This window comes from Limanda limanda, chromosome 10, assembly GCF_963576545.1.
Source record: "Limanda limanda chromosome 10, fLimLim1.1, whole genome shotgun sequence".
NCBI classification, from domain to species: Eukaryota; Metazoa; Chordata; class Actinopteri; order Pleuronectiformes; family Pleuronectidae; genus Limanda; species Limanda limanda.
In genome coordinates, this window is record NC_083645.1 from 14826560 (window position 1) to 14853049 (window position 26490).

Consider the following 26490-nt stretch of genomic DNA (forward strand, 5'->3'; position numbering starts at 1 on the left):
ACACACACACACACATACACACACACACACACACACACATCTCTAACCTGTTTACTTCCTGGAAGAAGATGTAGGTTCACATCGAAGTGGGGGGGTGTACCTGAAATGGCATAGGGGGGGTGTACCTGAAATGGCAGTGGGTGGGATCGGTAGCTGAAGAAAAGATCTCTGATCCAGTAGCTTTACACTAGTATTTTGGTGCAAAATACATTCAGTAACCATCGTGCTATCTGCTAGTCACGATAGCTTCTTGCATTTAAAGTGTTTTGCAGCATCAGTCTAGATAATGCATGTGATTTCACTACTTCCTCTTTTTATAGGTCCGGTACATGAAGTAATTGCCCTTTCCTGTATCCACTTTTAGATCTATGAAAGAACGCATTAGTGTGCTGTGTAAAAAACGAAATACTCTGTGGAGCTGAGCGAAGGCACAGTTCATGTATTCTGGACCACAACACAGAAAAGGTGGGGAAGAAAAAGCCTCGGCTTTCGGTCCACTGAATAATTAAAAGGATGCTTTATTGGTTTATACAACCTAACATGCTGTGGACAGTGAGGGTGAGCTGTCCCTAGGTGAGCCCTGGTAACAGCTGCCTACTCTGAATGAATTGGAAATATGATAGTTGTGCAGATCATTTAACCTTATTCTAATTAAAGGATGTACATGCATCCTGGCAGTCTAACGTGAATGAAGTTAAATTGCTGTAGCATGCTCTTCATTTGATTTCATTGTTAAGGTATATTTAATCTCTGGAACACATTTGAAGTATTTTTCCTATGTGATCTTATTTCCTGATCAAAACAAATCAGTCTCACTCTTTAATCCTGGAGTTCTGCTTCAGACATCATACTTTCTCTATGAAATATAATTAATTTTCCTGTGAAATGTGAGGGCACCATGTTTTCCCAAAATGGCATTATGCTAACCGAGCATATGCCATGCACAGTGAGTGATGCGGCGCCTCAATCTTTGCCTCGTAAGTATTGTACACCTAATAACATACCTCTCTCTGGCCTCCACCTCTGCAGGTTCCTCTGTGCTGCTCTTCACATTTTCCTGGCCAGTGTTGGGGTCCTCTTTCCTTGTGGCATTGGGTGAGGAGCTGCTCTTTATGGTCTCCTCGTTGACCTGGAGACCATGGATGGTGTTCTGTTGGTGCCATGATTGTTGCCCTGCTCTGACATAGACAGGCGTGGGCCCTGGTGTTGGTGCCAAGATGCTGTGGGCCGGGCTGCTAGTCTTCCGTAGTGCCCCAACACCTCTGTCCCGTGAGTGACTCTTCAGCCGACCCTGGGTGGGCGTCCCTCGGTGGTCCAGGCCATCCTGTTGGATGTAGCCTCCCACCCCGCCAACGCCACCACCTCCGCTGCCAGCCGAACCTTGGGATGAATGGCTGAACCAGCGCCAGCGAAGCCTGAGGATCTGCTTCACGTCAAATTCCTTCTTCCCCGACACAGACATCCTCCTCTGGGTTTGGAGATGAAGGCAATGGTACGATGATTCCCCAAAAACATGGAGAGCAGAGAGGAGAAGAGCCCTGGTTTCAGTCCTCTCTGACTAAAACGTGCCTCTTCTCTTCCGTTATTGTCTCACTACTATCATGACCGCCCCCTCCTCCTTCTATTACACCTCCGTTGTTCTTTTATTGGAGATGGAAAGCAGTCCTCTGCAGCTTTTGTTCCTGTGCCTGCGACTACTACCCTCCCTCCAACTCTCCCTCTCTGCCTTTCTCTCTCTCTCTCTCCTTCCTCCTGTGCTGCTGCTGTTTCTGTTTGCTGCTGCTGCTGCTGCTGCGCCGCTGGAGCTGACTTAATGCACATGCATGATCCACACACCCTCCCCTTCGCCTCCTCTGTTTCGCCTTCTCTCTCTCCCTCTCTCTCTGCTCGTCTCCCCTGTGCACACACACAGTGAGAGACAGACACATATACCCTGGAAATTAAATGAGAAAATCTTCCCAGCCCTGCCTCTGCTACTCTTCTGTGTGTCCCTGTGTGACTATGTATGCTTGTGTGATATCAGGGCTGCCTGCTCTTGCAGGGGGAGGGGGGGGGGGGGGTATCATTGAGCCAGGATGATGAGGTCACACCTTAACAAAGTAAATCGGTGCTTGCCGAAGGAGAGAACGAGGAAGACTACCAACTACACTGCATGATCTGGACTCTTACTTGGAGCTTGTAATCCATTCATGTATATACACACATTCTCATGCATTCAGAAAAGCAGGGATAGATAAATAAATGACTCATAAATAACCAACTCACACTGTTAAAGGAAAATGAAATTTATCTCATACCAACACGCACATGTGCAGCCTGCTATTCTCTCATCAAACAGGAACCCAAGGGGGGATGTCTCAGTGCAGGTAGTCATGCAGAAAAAAATATATTCTCCTTCAGTCCCTGCTTTGAAAGCCCCTTGTGATTACAAGTGAAAAACTACATAGTGATGAACCTTCAAGGTCAGTCAGCTGCCGCTTCAACAGTCAGGGCTTCATAAAACCGTCTCCTACATTTCAAAAATAGATCCTGCTGCTGCGGTTGCTTAATACTCCTCCAATGTAGGTAATTGATATACAACAACTAAACCCCTGCTTAAAGGCACAGGGGCAGGGAAACAGCATACAAGGTCGTTTAGGTACATTTGATCAATCCATTTACAGCATATGAAAGGTCTGGCACATGCTGTGTGGGATATCTTGTCATTACTATTGGATCTGGATGTCTCAGCTACTTTATTATGTTCCAAAGGAAACTGTATATGCCCATGAGGCAGGCAGTAATTCCTTACAAAATGATTGACAGACTATAAACCACAACATTCCTTACACCTGCTTGATGCTGCATATAGCATCTGGTGAGGATTTATGGATATTTTCATTGAAATAACTCAATGTTAATGCTGAGATCCCTATTCACACTGTTTTCACTGTTTATCACTGACATTCACATTCCTGCAACATGGATCGAAATAAAAACACAGTCTTTCTGTACTCGCTCTAAATTTCCACCCCCGTGACAAAGGTGAAAGAACATTACACTCAAACTGCTGGATTTCAACACTGCACAATCTCTAATCCGCCTCCACCACCTCCCACTGCAGGTTTGTTACCGTGTCCACTAATATCCACCAGGAGGACAACAGCGGATCTTATTTGATGGGAAAGTTACACAGGCATCAATCTGATCTATAAAATATGTTTAAATATCTTCCACTCACAGATTGCACATTGCCTCTTTTCTCTGATGATAAATAACGTATTTACAGCTGAGGATGCATGGACACGGTTTCTAGCCCCTCACATAACACATGGGCTCATTGAATCATCTGGAAACGCCTCAGAGCCCACTAGTCCTTCCTAGCTGAGAATGTCACTTTAAGTCTAAGTCCCTGTGTTCTTCACACATGCCAAACAACAACACACAAAGGATCATAAGATTTTCCGACGTGATCAAGAAAAACGCAATAAAACATTTTCAGGTCAATGCATTATTCAAATCATTTCTATGGTTACAATTACAGAAGGCTGAAAGACAACATGAAGTGTGTGGCTCATCCGATGTTTTTCGCATCGTATAAAGTGTTTATGCTAATGATACAATAACAATGGTAGAGCTTCAAACATTGTTTTCATAGTCAAGAGGCAAACCACTGAATTAATAATAAGGACCTTCTCTGTATATACAAATATTTTCAATAATATTATGCGATTTTGGAGCCTAACTGGTTAGAACTGGGGATGCAAATTACTCAGTGGGTTTACACACATGCTTTGAGTTGGTGTATCTTCAACAGCATCAGCTTGGTTGCCCTGGGCTTCAGTTGTCCATAAAAAAAGCCATTTTGGTTTGCTACGCCGTAGACCTTCACCTTTTGACTTTGACCATTTCACAACAGAGATACAATCATCCATAGCGTACTAATGAAATGAATTAATACCATGAATTAATTGTAGAGGTTTTATTGATAATGCATTTGAGTATGTTGTCCACACTTTTTATGGTGTTGGACTGAGTGACACTATAACCACTTTCATTATATTCCTTAAATAGCTTGCAATATATTTATGTTTAAATGTACAATAAGTAAATTAATTGTGTTATGAGTCTCTATACTCTTCTACATTAAGGATAAGAAATGCTTAATTATAGGCCTTAGAATTGACAAAATCATAAATAATATTATTCCCCACGCTGCAACTTATTATGTAACTAAACAACCTAATTATCATATTTCTTGTTTTTATTTTATATAAAATTATCTTTAAATATAGCTGTATTTGTGCTAAACTGCCTCCAAAAAGCAGATAATAATAATAATAACAATAATAATAGGCTCAAGGTTTATTAAAGTGAGATATGATTTAATGTATGGAAACAGATCACACTGGGTAACCTTCCTTATTCTTGCAGGAGTCAAGGACACCATCTGGCTGCACTCTGCATCATGACACATGGGATGTCAGACTGGTGTGGTAAACCAAATTATCATCTAACATCTGCCTCCCCAGTCAACATAACCTTTTTTAACTGGACAGGACAGGTAGCTCCAGATGCAATAGAAATCAAGATGTCTTGATTAAATGTTGATATTTTATATTATTATATATACTGCAAATACAGCTTAGATCAATATTATTCAAACATTTCAAAACTGTATAAATATGAATGTGATAACAGTTCAGCATTAATTAATCATAAAAGCATAGGTTAATCTATATCTAAATATTTTACATACACAGCATCTTATCTCAAGCATACTGCTCATATAAATAGTGATTTGAAATTTCAGAGCAACATATTACCCTCAATTATAAGAATATCCAGGTCTTTGCTGAAACATCCGTGATCTTTCATGTCTGTGACCAGGGTTATGAAACGAGTTTGAGCCTGAAAGCGTGTTACTGTACCTCCCGAATCAATGGGAGAAATGGTTTAAAACACATATGAATTAGATTAACCAAGGAATCAGAATACATGAGAAAAATGTTTTAGTCTCTTTCTGACTATCCCATCGAATGTGCTAAGGCATTGGTGTTCATTCACCGTCGAAAAAAGTCTGTCATCGTGCTTCTTACCTGGAGAAAGGGATTCTATTTGTACTCTTCAGCATTCGACCAGTGGAATTATCGTCTAAAATGAAAACATCCCAGAGATACATGGAATCCAAAAAACGTACACATCACAGCCGTGCAGGACTGCTCCCCTTTTTTTCTTCTCCTGGGTCCTTTCCTTTCTGTGTCATGCTCCACAAAGGAAAGGGGCACTTTCCTCTTTTAAAGGAAACTCCTGAAAAAGTTCCTTCCTTTGCAGTACAATTGTGCACATGCAGCCATGAGTAATGGGATCACATCCTGTGTTCGAGGCACAACACTGCTCTCACAAAGCCTCACCCTAAGAAAACTATAACACTTGTTTTAATTAATCTGGTCAACGTGGGAATATCTCACATGTCTGCCTGATAAAAAAATAATATTATTGAAGAAAGCCAATGTTTGTTCACAGCAAATACAGTTTAATTATTTATGATGCCAAAAAGATAGTCATCGATGTTAATGAAACAAAAAGTAAAACTGAAAATGAATGTGATCGAATTTATTTTAGCATTAACTAATGTCAAAAACCTCTGTTTAAAGTCTACAGAGTTTTCATGGTGTATATATCAGATCCTTGTAACAGTGGTTTATTGTAGTCCAACCACTTGGTGGTGTATTTTCCATTCCTCAAAGAAGACACATAAGTACACTGTTCTGATATTCCAGGGGTTTCAAAGGACCCTACAACATTTTCATTTTGCCATATTTATCTTGTTATCTGTATTCATCTCCACATTAAGGCTAAATTTGAGTGAAAGGACCAATGAAATAAAAGTCAGTGACAGTAATAAGAGGGATTCAATTTTACTTATTACCATGGATATGATCTTTCCCTAGTTTGTTAAAGTCCAAAAACTTTTCCATAAACAGTATGTAACTGATTTTAAAAGTAATAATGTATCAAACGAAAATGTGAAAACAATGTGACAATGAAGAAAATTTGTAATGATAATCGATCATCATCATCTACAGCTCCCCTCTCCTTTATGCAAGACATACGCTGTGTCCAAAATCACTCATAATCACTACAGTCCACACTATAGTGAGTTTGCCATTTTGTAGTGCTGTCTGACTGTTGAAATAATCACAATGCATCATTAAAAGAAGCGTATCAAGATGGTCACCAAACAAGCAACATATAGCCATCATGCATTGTGTTCATGGTGAAGAGATGAGAGGAGAGAGGGCAGGAGGAATAGCCCAACCTGTTATACAAAGTTAAATATGAGCAGGGTAGTGCATTATAGCACAAACTAAGACAAACAACTTTATTTATACATTTAAAGATGTTCATTCACCGTGTTTCTTTACCTGAACATAGTAATTCTACCTGTCTGATTTTTCACCGGCCAATGTTGTTGCATGTCATAATCCTGTGACAATGATGTTAAAAAAAGGAAAAGTGTCCCCAAAATAATTATTTTTCTGTTGAACTTACCATAAAGACCTCTACAGAGAAGACCCTAAGCAGTAAAGTAAGGGGTGAATGAGTGGATAATTTCAGACACAGCAACAGTGTTTTGTTCAACATTCAGCTATTTCGCCTGCCACTTTATTGTTTTTGTTTGTTATGGCACAAGACGTCTTTCTCTATTTATTCCAAATGTGAAACTTTCAGTTCCTATCGAAGAAAAAGAAAAGCAGCCAAATCCAGGCTTCATAAATTCTTACAGAGACTACTTTTTAGTGTCGTCAAGTGTCCCGTTATCATGTCAATTATATCTCAATGTTTTTGAAATTCTAAAACATATCTCCTGTTTCTTGTTTGGTTTATTAAGGTATTTTTTTTAGTAGACTTTGCAGTAGATGTGCAGGGTAATCGTAATTGTCCAAATTCCATACAATTTAACTTAACTGAGATATGTACAATCCATACTGTATACTATAAAACTTTGCATGTCCTCAATTCAGTTCAGTACTATTTCAGGATGAAACAGGGTACTCTAAACGTTTCTAAAGGGGCCTGCCCAACATCTTGAAATATACCTGTTCCATTACATCATTACTTTGATCCTTTTTTTTTTAATGGAAACCTTACTGTTTGTCCTGTTGGATAAATGCACTGTGAATATATATATATTTCTATGTGGAGTGATACAGTCCACTGTTTGTTGGTGTTTGTCATGACCTGTTTACTGAATTTAATATATCACTGTATCTGATGTTAGCTATATGTAGCTTTATCAGTCGTGAACAGCATATCACCAATGACAAATCTTCAAAATACAAATAATTAAACTAGTCAGATGAGTTGTTGTATGATTGTTAATTTTTCAGTCAAAATTAATTAATAATTCAAAAGCTTGCCTCATCTCTGCATAAACGTTTTACTAAGTCCAGTGTCATATGAGTCCAATTACCAAATATACATGGGGAACTTTTCTATGTTGTGCACCTGAGCATCGTGAAGGTTATTGAATATTTGAATAACTTTACTGTAAAGTGGAACTAACTTAATCCTAAGTATTGATCATATATCATATTACATATAAATAGTAAATACAGATTGAAGAAACATTATTAATTCTATAAATTTTTTATTTAGTTTCTTTGGCAGAATGCAAACAAAAGAATAGACCCAAAATATTGTGTTCCATTTTCATCATATCTCATCCAAACTATGCAACTCTTTATCAATGCATATGTTTGGATACAAATGAAATACAAATGTCTATATTTGTGACATGGCTTTACATATTCATAAGCAGTGTGTACAGAGAGTGACAAAAGAAATAAAATACAGAGGATCGTAAAAAAGGTAAGAATGAAAATGACAAAATAATGAAGCAAAAACTGTTTAAAACAAGTGACACAAATGCATATTTTGGGTAATTCACATACAATTTGAAGGTGAATTGATTTGCTTAAAAATGAACAGAGAAGTACTGACAGCATTTTAAAGAGTTGATAGTTTTTTCTAAACAGTGATTGTCTTTGCAATAATGGTGTATACAACACCATCACCCTTCAGAATGTGAATGTGTTAGCGACAGCCAGTGGCGGACTGCACTCATTTCAAAGTGCGCATTGTTTCGAAGCATTAGGTTAGAAGTTAGAGTGATTTTTTAAAAAGCGAACTTCCTGTAAATAGGACGTCACATTAGTTCAGTCTGTGAATATATGAATGATTTAGTGAGATAACAAATTAATGAATGAATGAATTAAAATATACAAAATTAATTAAACTGAATCAAGCAATGAAAAATAATAAATAAAATTAATGAGAAAAAAAATTGAAGACTGCGTGTGAGACAATTTCAGAGAAAATTCTGACTTAAAAAATGTATGATTTGTCATTACCACTCTGTGAATAAACCTCATAATGAATTCAACCAACAAAATAACAGACTGAGTTATTGAGAAAATACCTATTTCCAGAGACTAATTTTTATCTGTTACATTAGTTAGCCTCCAAAATTCGAGGTCTGATGCTCCAAGTCCTCCCCTGGCCAGCTCTCTGTTACATAAATATACTTCTACAACGGTTATATTATATCAAGGCTTGAAAATAAAAATGATTTCATTAAGAAAAACTGGTAACTGTTTGTATTTGTGTTTTGTGTATAAACAGGATTTTCCTTCAAAATAACTAATGTAACGATCTATTCTGTGCAATAGACCCCTGGATACAAACATACCACACCCGTTCATTAAAACATTGATTTCATAGAATGTAGTAGGACAAAATGACAAACCCTGTAATAAACTATTGATGGATATTCGGTGATATGGCATATTTTCAATAAATCTGGACTATGTACAAAACAATATTTATTATTACAATACAAATTAATCTTATTTACAGTTTGAAGGGATTTTAAACAATCTCATGCACTCCTGACTAATTATTAAAAAAAAAGAAAAAAATTACTTATTGTTAATGACATTAAGATCACTGTGTGTCTTCAGAGATTAAAACAAAGTGATGTTTAAAGAATTTACCGTTCTAAGAGAGTATTTTTGACTGTACAAGAGAGTTGAATTGGCTTCATAACCAATTATTTTTTGGGTGAGACCGATAGTTCAAGTCTTGGGAACCTAAAACCGCCTCTTGAAACACTGTCACTGCTGGAAGATGAAGACAACCTTGACTTTTTAGAGGGTAGGGACAGACCTGCACTTCCCTCTGCTCCTGCTTCACTGCCCTCACCAAGTGACACTTCATATGAGCCCTTAGACTTTGCACCAAACCCTCCAAAGGTGCCAAACTTCAACTTGCTTTTCTTTCCTTTGACCTTGCTTCCTCCCATGTCTAATGAAACGTCGCCACCCTCAGCATCTAGGTGAACTGAAGGAGAACTGACTGCAAGCCCTCCCTCATCACTCAGAGACGACGATCGATGCCTTGATTTCTTGAAAAGATCCAGTGAGGCTGACTTGCCTTTAGTTGACACACCAAGTCCAGGATCACCTTCTAGTTTTAATTCCCCAGTGTGTACACTTAGGTCTTTACTTCCTTTTCCACTGGCACTGAATTCTCCCTCAGGTCCCCGAACGTCACCTACACTACTGCCCTTTGCTTTTGATTTGCCAAATAGTTTTGGCATCTTTACCCTTACTTTACTTTGCTTTAGTTCTGGACTGGCAACCTCAACATTCTGGGCACTAACAGACGGAGGCTGTAGATTTATTCCTCCAGTTACTGAAAATTCAGATTTGACATTTCCTCCACCTTCTTGGCCTTTTAGCTGAGGGAGAGCAATACCAAATTTTGGTACCTTGATTTTGGGGAATGTGACTGTACCCTCTGGGTATTGAAGGCCACCACTTGCACTGCCCAGTGAAAGATTTGCATCAGTAGTCATAGAAGATCCATCAGAAGCAGCGTTCAGGCCTACAGATGGCAACTCTATATCAGGTGATTTCAGTCCCTCAGATAAAGACCCAGCGCCTTTTGATTTAGGTGATTTCATATCAAATTCCACATCAGGAAAATGAAGCTTACCAAACATAGGCTTCTTTACCTTTGTTCCTTTGACATGAATATTTGGTGTGTCTACATCAACATCTACAGCTGGTGTTGCTATGTCAAAATCAGGTTTCTTTGCCTTTGCTTTCACTTTAGGAAGCTTAAATTTACCCCGTTTCCCCTTTACACTGATGTCAATATCAGGGGCATCCAGACTTGCTTCAGTGTCTGGGAGATGTACATCTGTTTTGGAACCTTTAGCTCCCACACTGAACATGGGTTTTTTAACCATTATATCAGGACCTTCAACTTCTGGAGATTTCAGTCCAAACTTAGGACCCTTGAACTTGGGAAACGTAACACCTGTCTTTCCACCTTCTATTGTCATGGTTGGTGATTTGAGTTCAGGTCCTTCAAGCTTTGGAACTGAGACATCAACACCCCCTTTAGGAGTGGAACCTTTCAGATTGAAATCCACACTGGGCATGGAGAGTTTAGGTCCTGAAATATTGGGCACGTTGAATCTGGGCCCTTTAAACTTACCACTAGAACTCTCAATGTCAGCATCTAGTCCAGTGATATCCACTTCAGGTGCTTTAATATCAATGTCTGCTGTTGGAAGGCTGACATCAATTTCTGGGCCTTCAAGTTTAGGACCTTTACCACCAAATGTTGGCATTGTAAACTTGGGCATTTTAAATCCACCTTTCTGACCCTCGAAGTCTAAATCTGGTCCTTCAATATCAACCTTGGGAGCTTTTATGTCACCCTCGATCGTTGGACCAGACATATCAACATTTCCCTTCATGTTGGGCCCCTTCAGACTAAGATCCCACTCTGGAAGCTTGGGTCCTGACAGTGATGGCAATTTGATCTTGGTTCCTTTGAATTTTGCATCAGGACCTTCAATGTCAATTTCTGGCCCTTTAATGTCAACCTTAGGTACGTTCACATCAATATTAGCTTTTGGAAGGTTTACGTCAACATCTGGACCCTCCAATTTAGGGCCCTTGAATCCAAATGAAGGCATTTTTATATGAGGCATTTCAAATCCACCTTTTGGACCCGAAACATCAACCTTGGGGCCTTTAAGATCAATCTCTGGAGCGTCGATATCAACACCAGGTGCTTTTAAGTCTCCTTCGAACTTTGGCAGTGACATATCACCTTTAAATGAGGGCCCTTTCAGATTCAAGTCAACATCTGGCATACTGATCTTTGGTCCGCTGATGGTTGGCATTTTGAATTTGGTTCCTTTGATATTGCCACTAGGACCCTCAAGGTCAACATCCGGTAAGCTGACATCAACTTCTGGACCTTCAAGTTTTGGACCTTTCACTCCAAAGCCTGGCATTTTAAATTTAGGCATTTTGAATCCTCCTTTTGGCCCCTCAATGTCAACATCTGGTCCTTCAATGTCAATTTTGGGAGCTCTGATGTCACCTTCGATCTTTGGAACAGACACATCAACATCTCCCTTCATTTTTGGCCCCTTTAGACTAAGGTCCCACTCTGGAAGCTTGGGTCCTGACAGTGATGGCATTTTTATGTTGGGGGTTTTGAATTTTGCATCAGGACCTTCAATGTCAATTTCTGGGCCTTTAATGTCAACCTTTGGTACGTTCACATCAATATTAGCTTTTGGAAGGTTTACATCAATATCTGGACCCTCCAATTTAGGTCCCTTGAAGCCAAAGGAAGGCATTTTTATATGAGGCATTTCAAATCCACCTTTTGGACCCGAAACATCAACCTTGGGGCCTCTAAGATCAATCTCTGGAGCGTCGATATCAACACCAGGTGCTTTTAAGTCTCCTTCAAACTTTGGAAGTGACATATCACCTTTAAATGAGGGCCCTTTCAGATTGAAGTCAACATCTGGCCTACTGATCTTTGGTCCGGTGATGGTTGGCATTTTGAATTTGGTTCCCTTGATATTGCCACTAGGACCCTCAAGGTCAACATCCGGCAAGCTGACATCAACTTCTGGACCTTCAAGTTTTGGACCTTTCCCTCCAAAGCCTGGCATTTTAAATTTAGGCATTTTGAATCCTCCTTTTGGCCCTTCAATGTCAACATCTGGTCCTTCAATGTCAATTTTGGGAGCTCTGATGTCACCTTCGATCTTTGGAACAGACACATCAACATCTCCCTTCATTTTGGGCCCCTTTAGACTTAGGTCCCAATCTGGAAGCTTGGGTCCTGACAGTGATGGCATTTTTATGTTGGGGGTTTTGAATTTTGCATCAGGACCTTCAATGTCAATTTCTGGGCCTTTAATGTCAACCTTAGGTACCTTCACATCAATATTAGCTTTTGGAAGGTTTACATCAACATCTGGACCCTCCAATTTAGGGCCCTTGAAGCCAAAGGAAGGCATTTTTATATGAGGCATGTCAAATCCACCTTTTGGACCTTGAATATTAAAGTCTGGAGCATTGATATCAACATCAGGTGCTTTTATGTCTCCTTCCAGCTTTGGAAGTGACATATCTCCTTTAAATGAAGGCCCTTTAAGATTGAAGTCCACATCTGGCATACTGATCTTTGGTCCACTGATGCTTGGCATTTTGAATTTAGTTCCCTTGATTTTGCCACTAGGACTCTCCAGGTCGACCTCTGGTCCTTTGATATCCAATCCGGGAGCTTTAATATCAATATCCGTTCCTGGCAAGCTGACATCAACATCAGGTCCTTCAAGTTTTGGACCTTTCACTCCAAAGCCTGGCATTTTAAATTTAGGCATTTTGAATCCTCCTTTTGGCCCCTCAATGTCAAAATCTGGTCCTTCAATGTCAATTTCTGGGCCTTTAATGTCAACCTTAGGTACGTTCACATCAATATTAGCTTTTGGAAGGTTTACATCAACATCTGGACCCTCCAATTTAGGTCCCTTGAAGCCAAAGGAAGGCATTTTTATATGGGGCATTTCAAATCCACCTTTTGGACCCGAAACATCAACCTTGGGGCCTTTAAGATCAATCTCTGGAGCGTCGATATCAACACCAGGTGCTTTTAAGTCTCCCTCAAACTTTGGAAGTGACATATCACCTTTAAATGAGGGCCCTTTCAGATTGAAGTCAACATCTGGCATACTGATCTTTGGTCCGGTGATGGTTGGCATTTTGAATTTGGTTCCCTTGATATTGCCACTAGGACCCTCAATGTCAACATCTGGCAAGCTGACATCAACTTCTGGACCTTCAAGTTTTGGACCTTTCACTCCAAAGCCTGGCATTTTAAATTTAGGCATTTTGAATCCTCCTTTTGGCCCCTCAATGTCAACATCTGGTCCTTCAATGTCAATTTTGGGAGCTCTGATGTCACCTTCGATCTTTGGAATAGACACATCAACACCTCCCTTCATGTTGGGCCCCTTTAGACTAAGGTCCCATTCTGGAAGCTTGGGTCCTGACAGTGATGGCATTTTTATGTTGGGTGTTTTGAATTTTGCATCAGGACCTTCAATGTCAATTTCTGGCCCTGTAATGTCAACCTTAGGTAGGTCAACATCAAAATTAGCTTTTGGACGGTTTACATCAACATCTGGACCCTCCAATTTAGGGCCCTTGAAGCCAAAGGAAGGCATTTTTATATGAGGCATCTCAAATCCACCTTTTGGACCTTGAATATTAAAGTCTGGAGCATTGATATCAACATCAGGTGCTTTTATGTCTCCTTCCAACTTTGGAAGTGACATATCTCCTTTAAATGAAGGCCCTTTTAGATTGAAGTCCACATCTGGCATACTGATCTTTGGTCCGCTGATAGTTGGCATTTTGAATTTAGATCCCTTGATTTTGCCACTAGGACTCTCCAGGTCAACCTCTGGTCCTTTGATATCGAATCCGGGAGCTTTTATATCAATATCAGTTCCTGGCAAGCTGACATCCACATCAGACCCTTCAAGTTTTGGACCTTTCCCTCCAAAGTGTGGCATTTTAAATTTCGGCATTTTGAATCCTCCTCTGTGTCCCTCAATGTCAACTTCTGGTCCTTCAATGTCAACCTTGGGAGTTTTGATATCACCTTCTATCTTTGGAATAGACACATCAACACCTCCCTTCATTTTGGGCCCCTTTAGACTGAGGTCCCAATCTGGAAGCTTGGGTCCTGACAGTGATGGCATTTTAATTTTGGGTGTCCTGAACTTTGCATCAGGACCTTCAATGTCAATTTCTGGCCCTTCAATGTCAACCTTAGGTAGGTTAACATCAATATTAGCTTTTGGAAGGTTTACATCAACATCTGGACCCTCCAATTTAGGGCCCTTGAAGCCAAAGGAAGGCATTTTTATATGAGGCATGTCAAATCCACCTTTTGGACCTTGAATATTAAAGTCTGGAGCATTGATATCAACATCAGGTGCTTTTATGTCTCCTTCCAACTTTGGAAGTGACATATCTCCTTTAAATGAAGGCCCTTTCAGATTGAAGTCCATATCTGGCATACTGATCTTTGGTCCGGTGATGGTTGGCATTTTGAATTTAGTTCCCTTGATTTTGCCACTAGGACTCTCCAGGTCAACCTCTGGTCCTTTGATATCCAATCTTGGAGCTTTAATATCAATATCAGCCCCTGGCAAGCTGACATCCACATCAGGCCCTTCAAGTTTTGGACCTTTCCCTCCAAAGTGTGGCATTTTAAATTTCGGCATTTTGAATCCTCCTCTGTGTCCCTCAATGTCAACTTCTGGTCCTTCAATGTCAACCTTGGGAGTTTTTATGTCACCTTCTATCTTTGGAATAGACACATCAACACCTCCCTTCATTTTGGGCCCCTTTAGACTGAGGTCCCAATCTGGAAGCTTGGGTCCTGACAGTGATGGCATTTTAATTTTGGGTGTTTTGAATTTGGCATCAGGACCTTCAATGTCAATTTCTGGCCCTTCAATGTCAACCTTAGGTAGGTTAACATCAATATTGGCTTTTGGAAGGTTTACATCAACATCTGGACCCTCCATTTTAGGGCCCTTGAAGCCAAAGGAAGGCATTTTTATATGAGGCATGTCAAATCCACCTTTTGGACCTTGAATATTAAAGTCTGGAGCATTGATATCAACATCAGGTGCTTTTATGTCTCCTTCCAACTTTGGAAGTGACATATCTCCTTTAAATGAAGGCCCTTTCAGATTGAAGTCCACATCTGGCATACTGATCTTTGGTCCGGTGATGGTTGGCATTTTGAATTTAGTTCCCTTGATTTTGCCACTAGGACTCTCCAGGTCGACCTCTGGTCCTTTGATATCCAATCCGGGAGCTTTGATATCAATATCAGCACCTGGCAAGCTGACATCCACATCAGGCCCTTCAACTTTTGGACCTTTCCCTCCAAAGTGTGGCATTTTAAATTTCGGCATTTTGAATCCTCCTCTGTGTCCCTCAATGTCAACTTCTGGTCCTTCAATGTCAACCTTGGGAGTTTTTATGTCACCTTCTATCTTTGGAATAGACACATCAACACCTCCCTTCATTTTGGGCCCCTTTAGACTGAGGTCCCACTCTGGAAGCTTGGGTCCTGACAGTGATGGCATTTTAATTTTGGGTGTCTTGAACTTTGCATCAGGACCTTCGATGTCAATTTCTGGCCCTTCAATGTCAACCTTAGGTAGGTTAACATCAATATTAGCTTTTGGAAGGTTTACATCAACATCTGGACCCTCCAATTTAGGGCCCTTGAAGCCAAAGGAAGGCATTTTTATATGAGGCATGTCAAATCCACCCTTTGGACCTTGAATATTTAAGTCTGGAGCATTGATATCAACATCAGGTGCTTTTATGTCTCCTTCCAACTTTGGAAGTGACATATCTCCTTTAAATGAAGGCCCTTTCAGATTGAAGTCCACATCTGGCATACTGACCTTTGGTCCGGTGATTGTTGGCATTTTGAACTTAGTTCCCTTGATTTTGCCACTAGGACTCTCCAGGTCAACCTCTGGTCCTTTGATATCCAATCTTGGAGCTTTAATATCAATATCAGCCCCTGGCAAGCTGACATCCACATCAGGCCCTTCAACTTTTGGACCTTTCCCTCCAAAGTGTGGCATTTTAAATTTCGGCATTTTGAATCCTCCTCTGTGTCCCTCAATGTCAACTTCTGGTCCTTCAATGTCAACCTTGGGAGTTTTTATGTCACCTTCTATCTTTGGAATAGACACATCAACACCTCCCTTCATTTTGGGCCCCTTTAGACTGAGGTCCCAATCTGGAAGCTTGGGTCCTGACAGTGATGGCATTTTAATTTTGGGTGTTTTGAATTTGGCATCAGGACCTTCAATGTCAATTTCTGGCCCTTCAATGTCAACCTTAGGTAGGTTAACATCAATATTGGCTTTTGGAAGGTTTACATCAACATCTGGACCCTCCAATTTAGGGCCCTTGAAGCCAAAGGAAGGCATTTTTATATGAGGCATGTCAAATCCACCTTTTGGACCTTGAATATTAAAGTCTGGAGCATTGATATCAACATCAGGTGCTTTTATGTCTCCTTCCAACTTTGGAAGTGACATATCTCCTTTAAATGAAGGCCCTTTCAGATTGAAGTCCACATCTGGCATACTGATCTTTGGTCCGGTGATGGTTGGCATTTTGAATTTAGTTCCCTTGATTTTGCCACTAGGACTCTCCAGGTTAACCTCTGGTCCTTTGATATCCAATCCGGGAGCTTTTATATCAATATCAGTTCCTGGCAAGCTGACATCCACATCAGGCCCTTCAAGTTTTGGACCTTTCCCTCCAAAGTGTGGCATTTTAAATTTCGGCATTTTGAATCCTCCTCTGTGCCCGTCAATGTCAACTTCTGGCCCTTCAATGTCAACCTTAGGAGTTTTGATGTCACCTTCTATCTTTGGAATATACACATCTACACCTCCCTTCATTTTGGGCCCCTTTAGACTGAGGTCCCACTCTGGAAGCTTGGGTCCTGACAGTGATGGCATTTTAATTTTAGGTGTTTTGAATTTTGCATCAGGACCTTCAATATCAATTTCTGGCCCCTTAATGTCAACCTTAGGTAGGTTAACATCAATATTGGCTTTTGGAAGGTTTACATCAACATCTGGACCTTCCAATTTAGGCCCCTTGAAGCCAAAGGAAGGCATTTTTATATGAGGCATGTCAAATCCACCTTTTGGACCTTGAATATTAAAGTCTGGAGCATTGATATCGACATCAGGTGCTTTTATGTCTCCTTCCAACTTTGGAAGTGACATATCTCCTTTAAATGAAGGCCCTTTCAGATTGAAGTCCACATCTGGCATACTGATCTTTGGTCCGCTGATGCTTGGCATTTTGAATTTAGTTCCCTTGATTTTGCCACTAGGACTCTCCAGGTCGACTTCTGGTCCTTTGATTTCCAATCCAGGAGCTTTAATATCAATATCCGTTCCTGGCAAGCTAACATCAACATCAGTTCCTTCAAGTTTTGGACCTTTCATTCCAAAGCCTGGCATTTTAAATTTAGGCATTTTGAATCCTCCTTTTGGCCCCTCAATGTCAACATCTGGTCCTTCAATGTCAATTTTGGGAGTTCTGATGTCACCTTTGATCTTTGGAACAGACACATCAACATCTCCCTTCATTTTGGGCCCCTTTAGACTAAGGTCCCAATCTGGAAGCTTGGGTCCTGACAGTGATGGCATTTTTATGTTGGGGGTTTTGAATTTTGCATCAGGACCTTCAATGTCAATTTCTGGGCCTTTAATGTCAACCTTAGGTACCTTCACATCAATATTAGCTTTTGGAAGGTTTACATCAACATCTGGACCCTCCAATTTAGGGCCCTTGAAGCCAAAGGAAGGCATTTTTATGTGAGGCATGTCAAATCCACCTTTTGGACCTTGAATATTAAAGTCTGGAGCATTGATATCAACATCAGGTGCTTTTATGTCTCCTTCCAACTTTGGAAGTGACATATCTCCTTTAAATGAAGGCCCTTTCAGATTGAAGTCCACATCTGGCATACTGATCTTTGGTCCGCTGATGCTTGGCATTTTGAATTTAGTTCCCTTGATTTTGCCACTAGGACTCTCCAGGTCGACTTCTGGTCCTTTGATATCCAATCCAGGAGCTTTAATATCAATATCCGTTCCTGGCAAGCTGACATCAACATCAGGTCCTTCAAGTTTTGGACCTTTCACTCCAAAGCCTGGCATTTTAAATTTAGGCATTTTGAATCCTCCTTTTGGCCCCTCAATGTCAACATCTGGTCCTTCAATGTCAATTTCTGGGCCTTTAATGTCAACCTTAGGTACCTTCACATCAATATTAGCTTTTGGAAGGTTTACATCAACATCTGGACCCTCCAATTTAGGGCCCTTGAAGCCAAAGGAAGGCATTTTTATATGAGGCATGTCAAATCCACCTTTTGGACCTTGAATATTAAAGTCTGGAGCATTGATATCAACATCAGGTGCTTTTATGTCTCCTTCCAACTTTGGAAGTGACATATCTCCTTTAAATGAAGGCCCTTTCAGATTGAAGTCCACATCTGGCATACTGAATTTTGGTCCGCTGATGCTTGGCATTTTGAATTTAGTTCCCTTGATTTTGCCACTAGGACTCTCCAGGTCGACTTCTGGTCCTTTGATATCCAATCCAGGAGCTTTAATATCAATATCCGTTCCTGGCAAGCTGACATCAACATCAGGTCCTTCAAGTTTTGGACCTTTCACTCCAAAGCCTGGCATTTTAAAATTAGGCATTTTGAATCCTCCTTTTGGCCCCTCAATGTCAACATCTGGTCCTTCAATGTCAATTTCTGGGCTTTTAATGTCAACCTTAGGTATGTTCACATCAATATTTGCTTTTGGAAGGTTTACATCAACATCTGGACCCTCCAATTTAGGTCCCTTGAAGCCAAAGGAAGGCATTTTTATATGAGGCATTTCAAATTCACCTTTTGGACCCGAAACATCAACCTTGGGGCCTTTAAGATCAATCTCTGGAGCGTCGATATCAACACCAGGTGCTTTTAAGTCTCCTTCAAACTTTGGAAGTGACATATCTCCTTTAAATGAGGGCCCTTTCAGATTGAAGTCAACATCTGGCATACTGATCTTTGGTCCGCTGATGGTTGGCATTTTGAATTTGGTTCCCTTGATATTGCCACTAGGACCCTCAAGGTCAACATCCGGCAAGCTGACATCAACTTCTGGACCTTCAAGTTTTGGACCTTTCACTCCAAAGCCTGGCATTTTAAATTTAGGCATTTTGAATCCTCCTTTTGGCCCCTCAATGTCAACATCTGGTCCTTCAATGTCAATTTTGGGAGCTTTGATGTCACCTTCGATCTTTGGAATAGACACATCAACACCTCCCTTCATGTTGGGCCCCTTTAGACTAAGGTCCCATTCTGGAAGCTTGGGTCCTGACAGTGATGGCATTTTTATGTTTGGGGTTTTGAATTTTGCATTAGGACCTTCAATGTCAATTTTTGGGCCTTTAATGTCAACCTTAGGTACGTTCACATCAATATTAGTTTTTGGAAGGTTTACATCAACATCTGGACCCTCCAATTTAGGGCCCTTCAGGCCAAATGAAGGCATTTTTATATGAGGCATTTCAAATCCACCTTTTGGACCCGAAAAATCAACCTTGGGGCCTTTAAGATCAATCTCTGGAGCGTCGATATCAACAACAGGTGCTTTTATGTCTCCTTCAAACTTTGGAAGTGACATATCTCCTTTAAATGAGGGCCCTTTCAGATTGAAGTCGACATCTGGCATATTGATCTTTGGTCCGCTGATGCTTGGCATTTTGAATTTGGTTCCCTTGACATTGCCACTAGGACCCTCAAGGTCAACATCAGGCAAGCTGACATCAACTTCTGGACCTTCAAGTTTTGGACCTTTCACTCCAAAGCCTGGCATTTTAAATTTAGGCATTTTGAATCCTCCTTTTGGCCCCTCAATGTCAACATCTGGTACTTCAATGTCAATTTCTGGGCCTTTAATGTCAACCTTAGGTAGGTTCACATCAACATTACCTTTTGGAAGGTTTACATCAACATCAGGACCCTCCAACTTAGGTCCCTTGAAGCCAAAGGAAGGCATTTTTATATGAGGCATTTCAAATCCACCTTTTGGACCCGAAACATCAACCTTGGGGCCTTTAAGATCAATCTCTGGAGCGTCGATATCAACACCAGGTGCTTTTAAGTCTCCTTCAAACTTTGGAAGTGACATATCTCCTTTAAATGAGGGCCCTTTCAGATTGAAGTCAACATCTGGCATACTGATCTTAGGTCCGGTGATGGTTGGCATTTTGAATTTGGTTCCCTTGATATTGCCACTAGGACCCTCAAGGTCAACATCCGGCAAGCTGACATCAACTTCTGGACCTTCAAGTTTTGGACCTTTCACTCCAAAGCCTGGCATTTTAAATTTAGGCATTTTGAATCCTCCTTTTGGCCCCTCAATGTCAACATCTGGTCCTTCAATGTCAATTTTGGGAGCTTTGATGTCACCTTCGATCTTTGGAATAGACACATCAACACCTCCCTTCATGTTGGGCCCCTTTAGACTAAGGTCCCAATCAGGAAGCTTGGGTCCTGACAGTGATGGCATTTTTATGTTAGGGGTTTCGAATTTTGCATCAGGACCTTCAATGTCAATTTCAGGGCCTTTAATGTCAACCTTTGGTAGGTTAACATCAATACTAGCCTTTGGAAGGTTTACATCAATATCTGGACCCTCCAATTTAGGGCCCTTCAGGCCAAAGGAAGGCATTTTTATATGAGGCATTTCAAATCCACCTTTTGGACCCGAAACATCAACCTTGGGGCCTTTAAGATCAATCTCTGGAGCGTCGATATCAACACCAGGTGCTTTTAAGTCTCCTTCCAACTTTGGAAGTGACATATCTCCTTTAAATGAGGGCCCTTTCAGATTGAAGTCAACATCTGGCATGCTGATCTTTGGTCCGCTGATGGTTGGCATTTTGAATTTGGTTCCCTTGATATTGCCACTAGGACCCTCAAGGTCAACATCCGGCAAGCTGACATCAACTTCTGGACCTTCAAGTTTTGGACCTTTCACTCCAAAGCCTGGCATTTTAAATTTAGGCATTTTGAATCCACTTTTTGGCCCGTCAATGTCAACATCTGGTCCTTCAATGTCAATTTTGGGAGCTCTGATGTCACTTTCGATCTTTGGAACAGACACATCAACATCTCCCTTCATTTTGGGCCCCTTTACACTAAGGTCCAAATCAGGAAGCTTGGGTCCTGACAGTGATGGCATTTTTATGTTGGGGGTTTTGAATTTTGCATCAGGACCTTCAATGTCAATTTCTGGGCCTTTAATGTCAACCTTAGGTAGGTTAACATCAATACTAGCCTTTGGAAGGTTTACATCAACATCTGGACCCTCCAATTTAGGGCCCTTGAAGCTAAAGGAAGGCATTTTTATATGAGGCATTTCAAATCCACCTTTTGGACCCGAAACATCAACCTTGGGGCCTTTAAGATCAATCTCTGGAGCGTTGATATCAACATCAGGTGCTTTTAAGTCTCCTTCAAACTTTGGAAGTGACATATCTCCTTTAGATGAGGGCCCTTTCAGATTGAAGTCAACATCTGGCATACTGATCTTTGGTCCGCTGATGGTTGGCATTTTGAATTTGGTTCCTTTGATATTGCCACTAGGACCCTCAAGGTCAACATCTGGCAAGCTGACATCAACTTCTGGTCCTTCAAGTTTTGTACCTTTCACTCCAAAGCCTGGCATTTTAAATTTAGGCATTTTGAATCCTCCTTTTGGACCCTCAATGTCAACATCTGGTCCTTCAATGTCAATTTTGGGAGCTCTGACGTCACCTTCGATCTTTGGAACAGACACATCAACATCTCCCTTCATTTTGGGCCCCTTTAGACTAAGGTCCCAATCTGGAAGCTTGGGTCCTGACAGTGATGGCATTTTTATCTTGGGTGTTTTGAATTTTGCATCAGGACCTTCAATGTCAATTTCTGGGCCTTTAATGTCAACCTCAGGTACGTTTACATCAATATTAGCTTTTGGAAGGTTTACATCAACATCTGGACCCTCCAATTTAGGGCCCTTGAAGCCAAATGAAGGCATTTTTACATGAGGCATTTCAAATCCACCTTTTGGACCCGAAACATCAACCTTGGGGCCTTTAAGATCAATCTCTGGAGCGTCGATATCCACATCAGGTGCTTTAAAGTCTCCTTCCAACTTTGGATGTGACATATCTCCTTTAAATGAGGGCCCTTTCAGATTCAAGTCAACATCTGGCATACTGATCTTTGGTCCGCTGATGGTTGGCATTTTGAATTTGGTTCCCTTGATATTGCCACTAGGACCCTCAAGGTCAACATCCGGCAAGCTGACATCAACTTCTGGACCTTCAAGTTTTGGACCTTTCACTCCAAAGCCTGGCATTTTAAATTTAGGCATTTTGAATCCTCCTTTTGGCCCCTCAATGTCAACATCTGGTCCTTCAATGTCAACCTTTGGAGCTCTGATATCACCTTCGATCTTTGGAACAGACACATCAATATCTCCCTTCATTTTGGGCCCCTTCAGACTAAGGTCCCACTCTGGAAGCTTGGGTCCTGACAGTGATGGCATTTTAATTTTAGGTGTTTTGAATTTGGCATCAGGACCTTCAATGTCAATTTCTGGCCCTTTAATGTCAACTTTAGGTAGGTTAACATCAATACTAGTTTTTGGAAGGTTTACATCAACATCAGGACCCTCCAATTTAGGGCCTTTGAAGCCAAAGGAAGGCATTTTTATATGAGGCATGTCAAATCCACCTTTTGGACCTGAAACATCAACCTTGGGGCCTTTAAGATCAATCTTTGGAGCATTGATATCAACACCGGGTGCTTTTAAGTCTCCTTCAAACTTCGGAAGTGACATATCACCTTTAAATGAAGGCCCTTTCAGATTTAAGTCAACATCTGGCATACTGATCTTTGGTCCGGTGATGGTTGGCATATTGAATTTAGTTCCCTTGATATTACCACTAGGACCCTCAAGGTCAACATCCGGCAAGCTGACATCAACTTCTGGTCCTTCAAGTTTTGGACCTTTCCCTCCAAAGCCTGGCATTTTAAATTTAGGCATTTTGAATCCTCCTTTTGGCCCCTCAATGTCAACATCTGGTCCTTCAATGTCAATTTCTGGGCTTTTAATGTCAACCTTAGGTATGTTCACATCAATATTTGCTTTTGGAAGGTTTACATCAACATCTGGACCCTCCAATTTAGGTCCCTTGAAGCCAAAGGAAGGCATTTTTATATGAGGCATTTCAAATTCACCTTTTGGACCCGAAACATCAACCTTGGGGCCTTTAAGATCAATCTCTGGAGCGTCGATATCAACACCAGGTGCTTTTAAGTCTCCTTCAAACTTTGGAAGTGACATATCTCCTTTAAATGAGGGCCCTTTCAGATTGAAGTCAACATCTGGCATACTGATCTTTGGTCCGCTGATGGTTGGCATTTTGAATTTGGTTCCCTTGATATTGCCACTAGGACCCTCAAGGTCAACATCCGGCAAGCTGACATCAACTTCTGGACCTTCAAGTTTTGGACCTTTCACTCCAAAGCCTGGCATTTTAAATTTAGGCATTTTGAATCCTCCTTTTGGCCCCTCAATGTCAACATCTGGTCCTTCAATGTCAATTTTGGGAGCTCTGATATCACCTTCGATCTTTGGAACAGACACATCAACATCTCCCTTCATTTTTGGCCCCTTTAGACTAAGGTCCCACTCTTGAAGCTTGGGTCCTGACAGTGATGGCATTTTTATGTTGGGGGTTTTGAATTTTGCATTAGGACCTTCAATGTCAATTTCTGGGCCTTTAATGTCAACCTTAGGTACGTTCACATCAATATTAGCTTTTGGAAGGTTTACATCAATATCTGGACCCTCCAATTTAGGGCCCTTGAAGCCAAAGGAAGGCATTTTTATATGAGGCATGTCAAATCCACCTTTTGGGCCCGAAACATCAACCTTGGGGCCTTTAAGATCAATCTCTGGAGCGTCTTTATCAACACCAGGTGCTTTTATGTCTCCTTCAAACTTTGGAAGTGACATATCTCCTTTAAATGAAGGCCCTTTCAGATTTAAGTCAATATCTGGCATACTGATCTTTGGTCCGGTGATGGTTGGCTTTTGGAATCTTGGCCCCCTGATCTTGCCACTAGGACCCTCAAGGTCAACCTCTGGTCCTTCGATATCAAATCTTGGGCCTTTAATATCAATATCAGTTCCTGGCAAGCCTACATCAACTTCGGGCCCTTCAAGCTTTTGATCTTTCACTCCAAAGCCTGGCATTTTAAATTTGGGAATTTTGAATCCTCCTTTTGATCCCTCAATGTCAATTTCTGGTCCTTCAAAGTCAACCTGGGGAGTTTTGATGTCACCTTTAATGTCAAATGTCTTCACTGGCATGTTGAGTTCGGGACCTTTGACATCCATCTCGGGGGATTTAATACCAAATGTTGGCATTTTGATTTTTGGCATTTCAAATCCACCCATGGGTCTTCCAATATCAATCTGTGGACCTTTGATGTCAACATCGGGTGTTTTGAGGTCTCCTTCAATCTTTGGAACTGACATATCCACGGAACCTTTGAGCGTGGGCCCTTTCAGATTAACATCCACATCTGGCATGGAGATTTTTGGTCCTGAGATGTTTGGTATCTTGAATGTAGGTCCCTTTATCTTCCCACTAGAACTCGGTAAGTCAACCTTTGGTCCTTTGATATCCAATTTGGGGGCTTTAATGTCAACATTTGCTTCTGAGAGGTTAACAACAACTTTAGGGGCTCTTATGTCTCCCTCGGTTTTTGGACCTTTTATTTTGAAATCCACATCTGGCATTGTCGGCATATTCAATTTAGGTCCTTTGAGTTTTGGTCCTTCAATATCTACCTCTGGTAATTTGATGTCAATGTCAGAACCTGGAACATCAACTTTCGCTTTTGGAAGGGACAGATCAACGTCTGCGCCCTCTGTGTTTGGACCCTTTATGTTGAGTGACGGCATTTTAAATGAAGGCATTTTAAATCCACCTTTTTTGCCCTCAATGTCAAATCCTTTCCCTTCAATGTCCACCTCAGAAGTTGTTATGCCTCCTTCAATCTTTGGAAGTGAAGCATCGACATTTCCCTCAACTCTAGGACCTTTTAGTTTGAAGTCAAGATTTGGGATCTTTGGACCTCCAAAATCAACCTGAGGTGCTTTCAGTTTTGCATCAATCACTGGAGATTTAACATCAATCTCATGAGTTTTTACAATCTTTTTACCTGCTTTCATTTTTGGTACAGACACATCAGCTTGAAATTTTGTATCTTTCAGGCCATTGGGTCCAGCTTCATGTCCCTCAATGTTAATATCCATTTTTGGGATATTAATGTTTGCATCTGACCGTTCCATATCAACTTTGTCCCCTTTAATGCCAACCACAGTGGTTTTGACATCAATTTCTGGTGCTTTAATGTCAATATCAGGTTTGGTTCCTTTGATTTTTAAATCAATGCTTTCAACACCAGCTGTTGGTGCTTTAATAGCAACCCCATGACCACCAAATGATGGTATCTTTATCTGAGGCATTTTGAAATCCCCTTCATTTCCCTCAATATTTAAATCTGAACCTTTGACGTCTACTATCGGTGCCTTCATTTCTCCCTCAGTCTTTGGTACACCACGTACATCCACACCTGCCACTGAAATCTTGGCAGGCCTTGAGGAATATCCCGATTTAACAGTGCCAATTGTTATTACTGATCCTCCATTCTCGTCAGCAGAGATTACCTCTGCACCTCCTATCCCTCCTATTGTAACATGCTTACTCCCAGTGTTTGTGCTGTCTCTTAGTGTCATGCCTGCTTTAGACAACTGGGTGCCTCCATCTCCTTGCTCTCCACCTCCTTTTGAGATCTCAAAACCTGCCTGGCTACCACCTGTTATTCCAAAGTTTGGTCCTTTAAATCTGAGACCTGCGCTTCTTTCTTGTTCTATCTCTCTTGTATTTGTTGTGGTCTTAACACCCCCACTGCCCCACCGTGTCTCTGTGGAGCTAACATGTGGCCCAGTGTAAGAGACATTGCCTGACTCGAAAACTCCCTCCTCTGTTCCCTCTTTACCTGAAGGGCTGCCATGTGAGATTCTGAAACGAGGAGAGCCATCTGCAGATTCGTTCCTTGGCCCCTTGAACTCTGTGCTTGAAACCTCAAGCTGCTCACTTGTGCCACTTGGCATATCCACTGTGTAGGTAGTAATGCGGCGGGTGATGGTAGTAATTGTGCTGCCATCAGTGCTTGTGCTGCTGTGCCGCTCTGTACGAACATCAACTCCTTCTGCAAGGTCCTCAGACTTCAGCCTTGGTTTGATTTTCTTTGTGTATATTCTCTTATAGTCCTCATCATCACCACTCTGTAAAACACAAGAAGAGACACTCAGCATTGCATGCATTTTGTTTCAATAGATTCCCTATACAAATGTCAGATATC

The 26490-nt window shown here is 41.1% G+C and overlaps 2 protein-coding genes across 4 annotated transcripts in view; both read right to left on the bottom strand.

The window, feature by feature from the left end:
* The window catches only part of klhl4 (kelch-like family member 4), a 28137-nt gene extending 22949 nt beyond the window's left edge, over nucleotides 1-5188 (bottom strand). The window contains exons 1-2 of one of the 2 annotated variants that reach the window (XM_061079584.1): nucleotides 5079-5188; nucleotides 1005-1468 (exon numbers count right to left, since the gene is read on the bottom strand). In XM_061079584.1, the coding sequence (XP_060935567.1) occupies nucleotides 1005-1462 (458 nt within the window). In that variant the 5' untranslated portion in view covers nucleotides 1463-1468; nucleotides 5079-5188. The remainder of the gene's footprint in view (nucleotides 1-1004; nucleotides 1469-5078) is intronic. The other variant, XM_061079585.1, reaches the window with a different exon arrangement.
* A 2425-nt stretch (nucleotides 5189-7613) lies between these two features.
* ahnak (AHNAK nucleoprotein) overlaps nucleotides 7614-26490 on the bottom strand; it is a 30394-nt gene continuing 11517 nt past the window's right edge. The window contains exons 6-7 of one of the 2 annotated variants that reach the window (XM_061080267.1): nucleotides 17680-26413; nucleotides 7614-17511 (exon numbers count right to left, since the gene is read on the bottom strand). In XM_061080267.1, the coding sequence (XP_060936250.1) occupies nucleotides 9095-17511; nucleotides 17680-26413 (17151 nt within the window). In that variant the 3' untranslated portion in view covers nucleotides 7614-9094. Of the gene's footprint in view, nucleotides 26414-26490 lie in introns of both variants that reach the window. The other variant, XM_061080266.1, reaches the window with a different exon arrangement.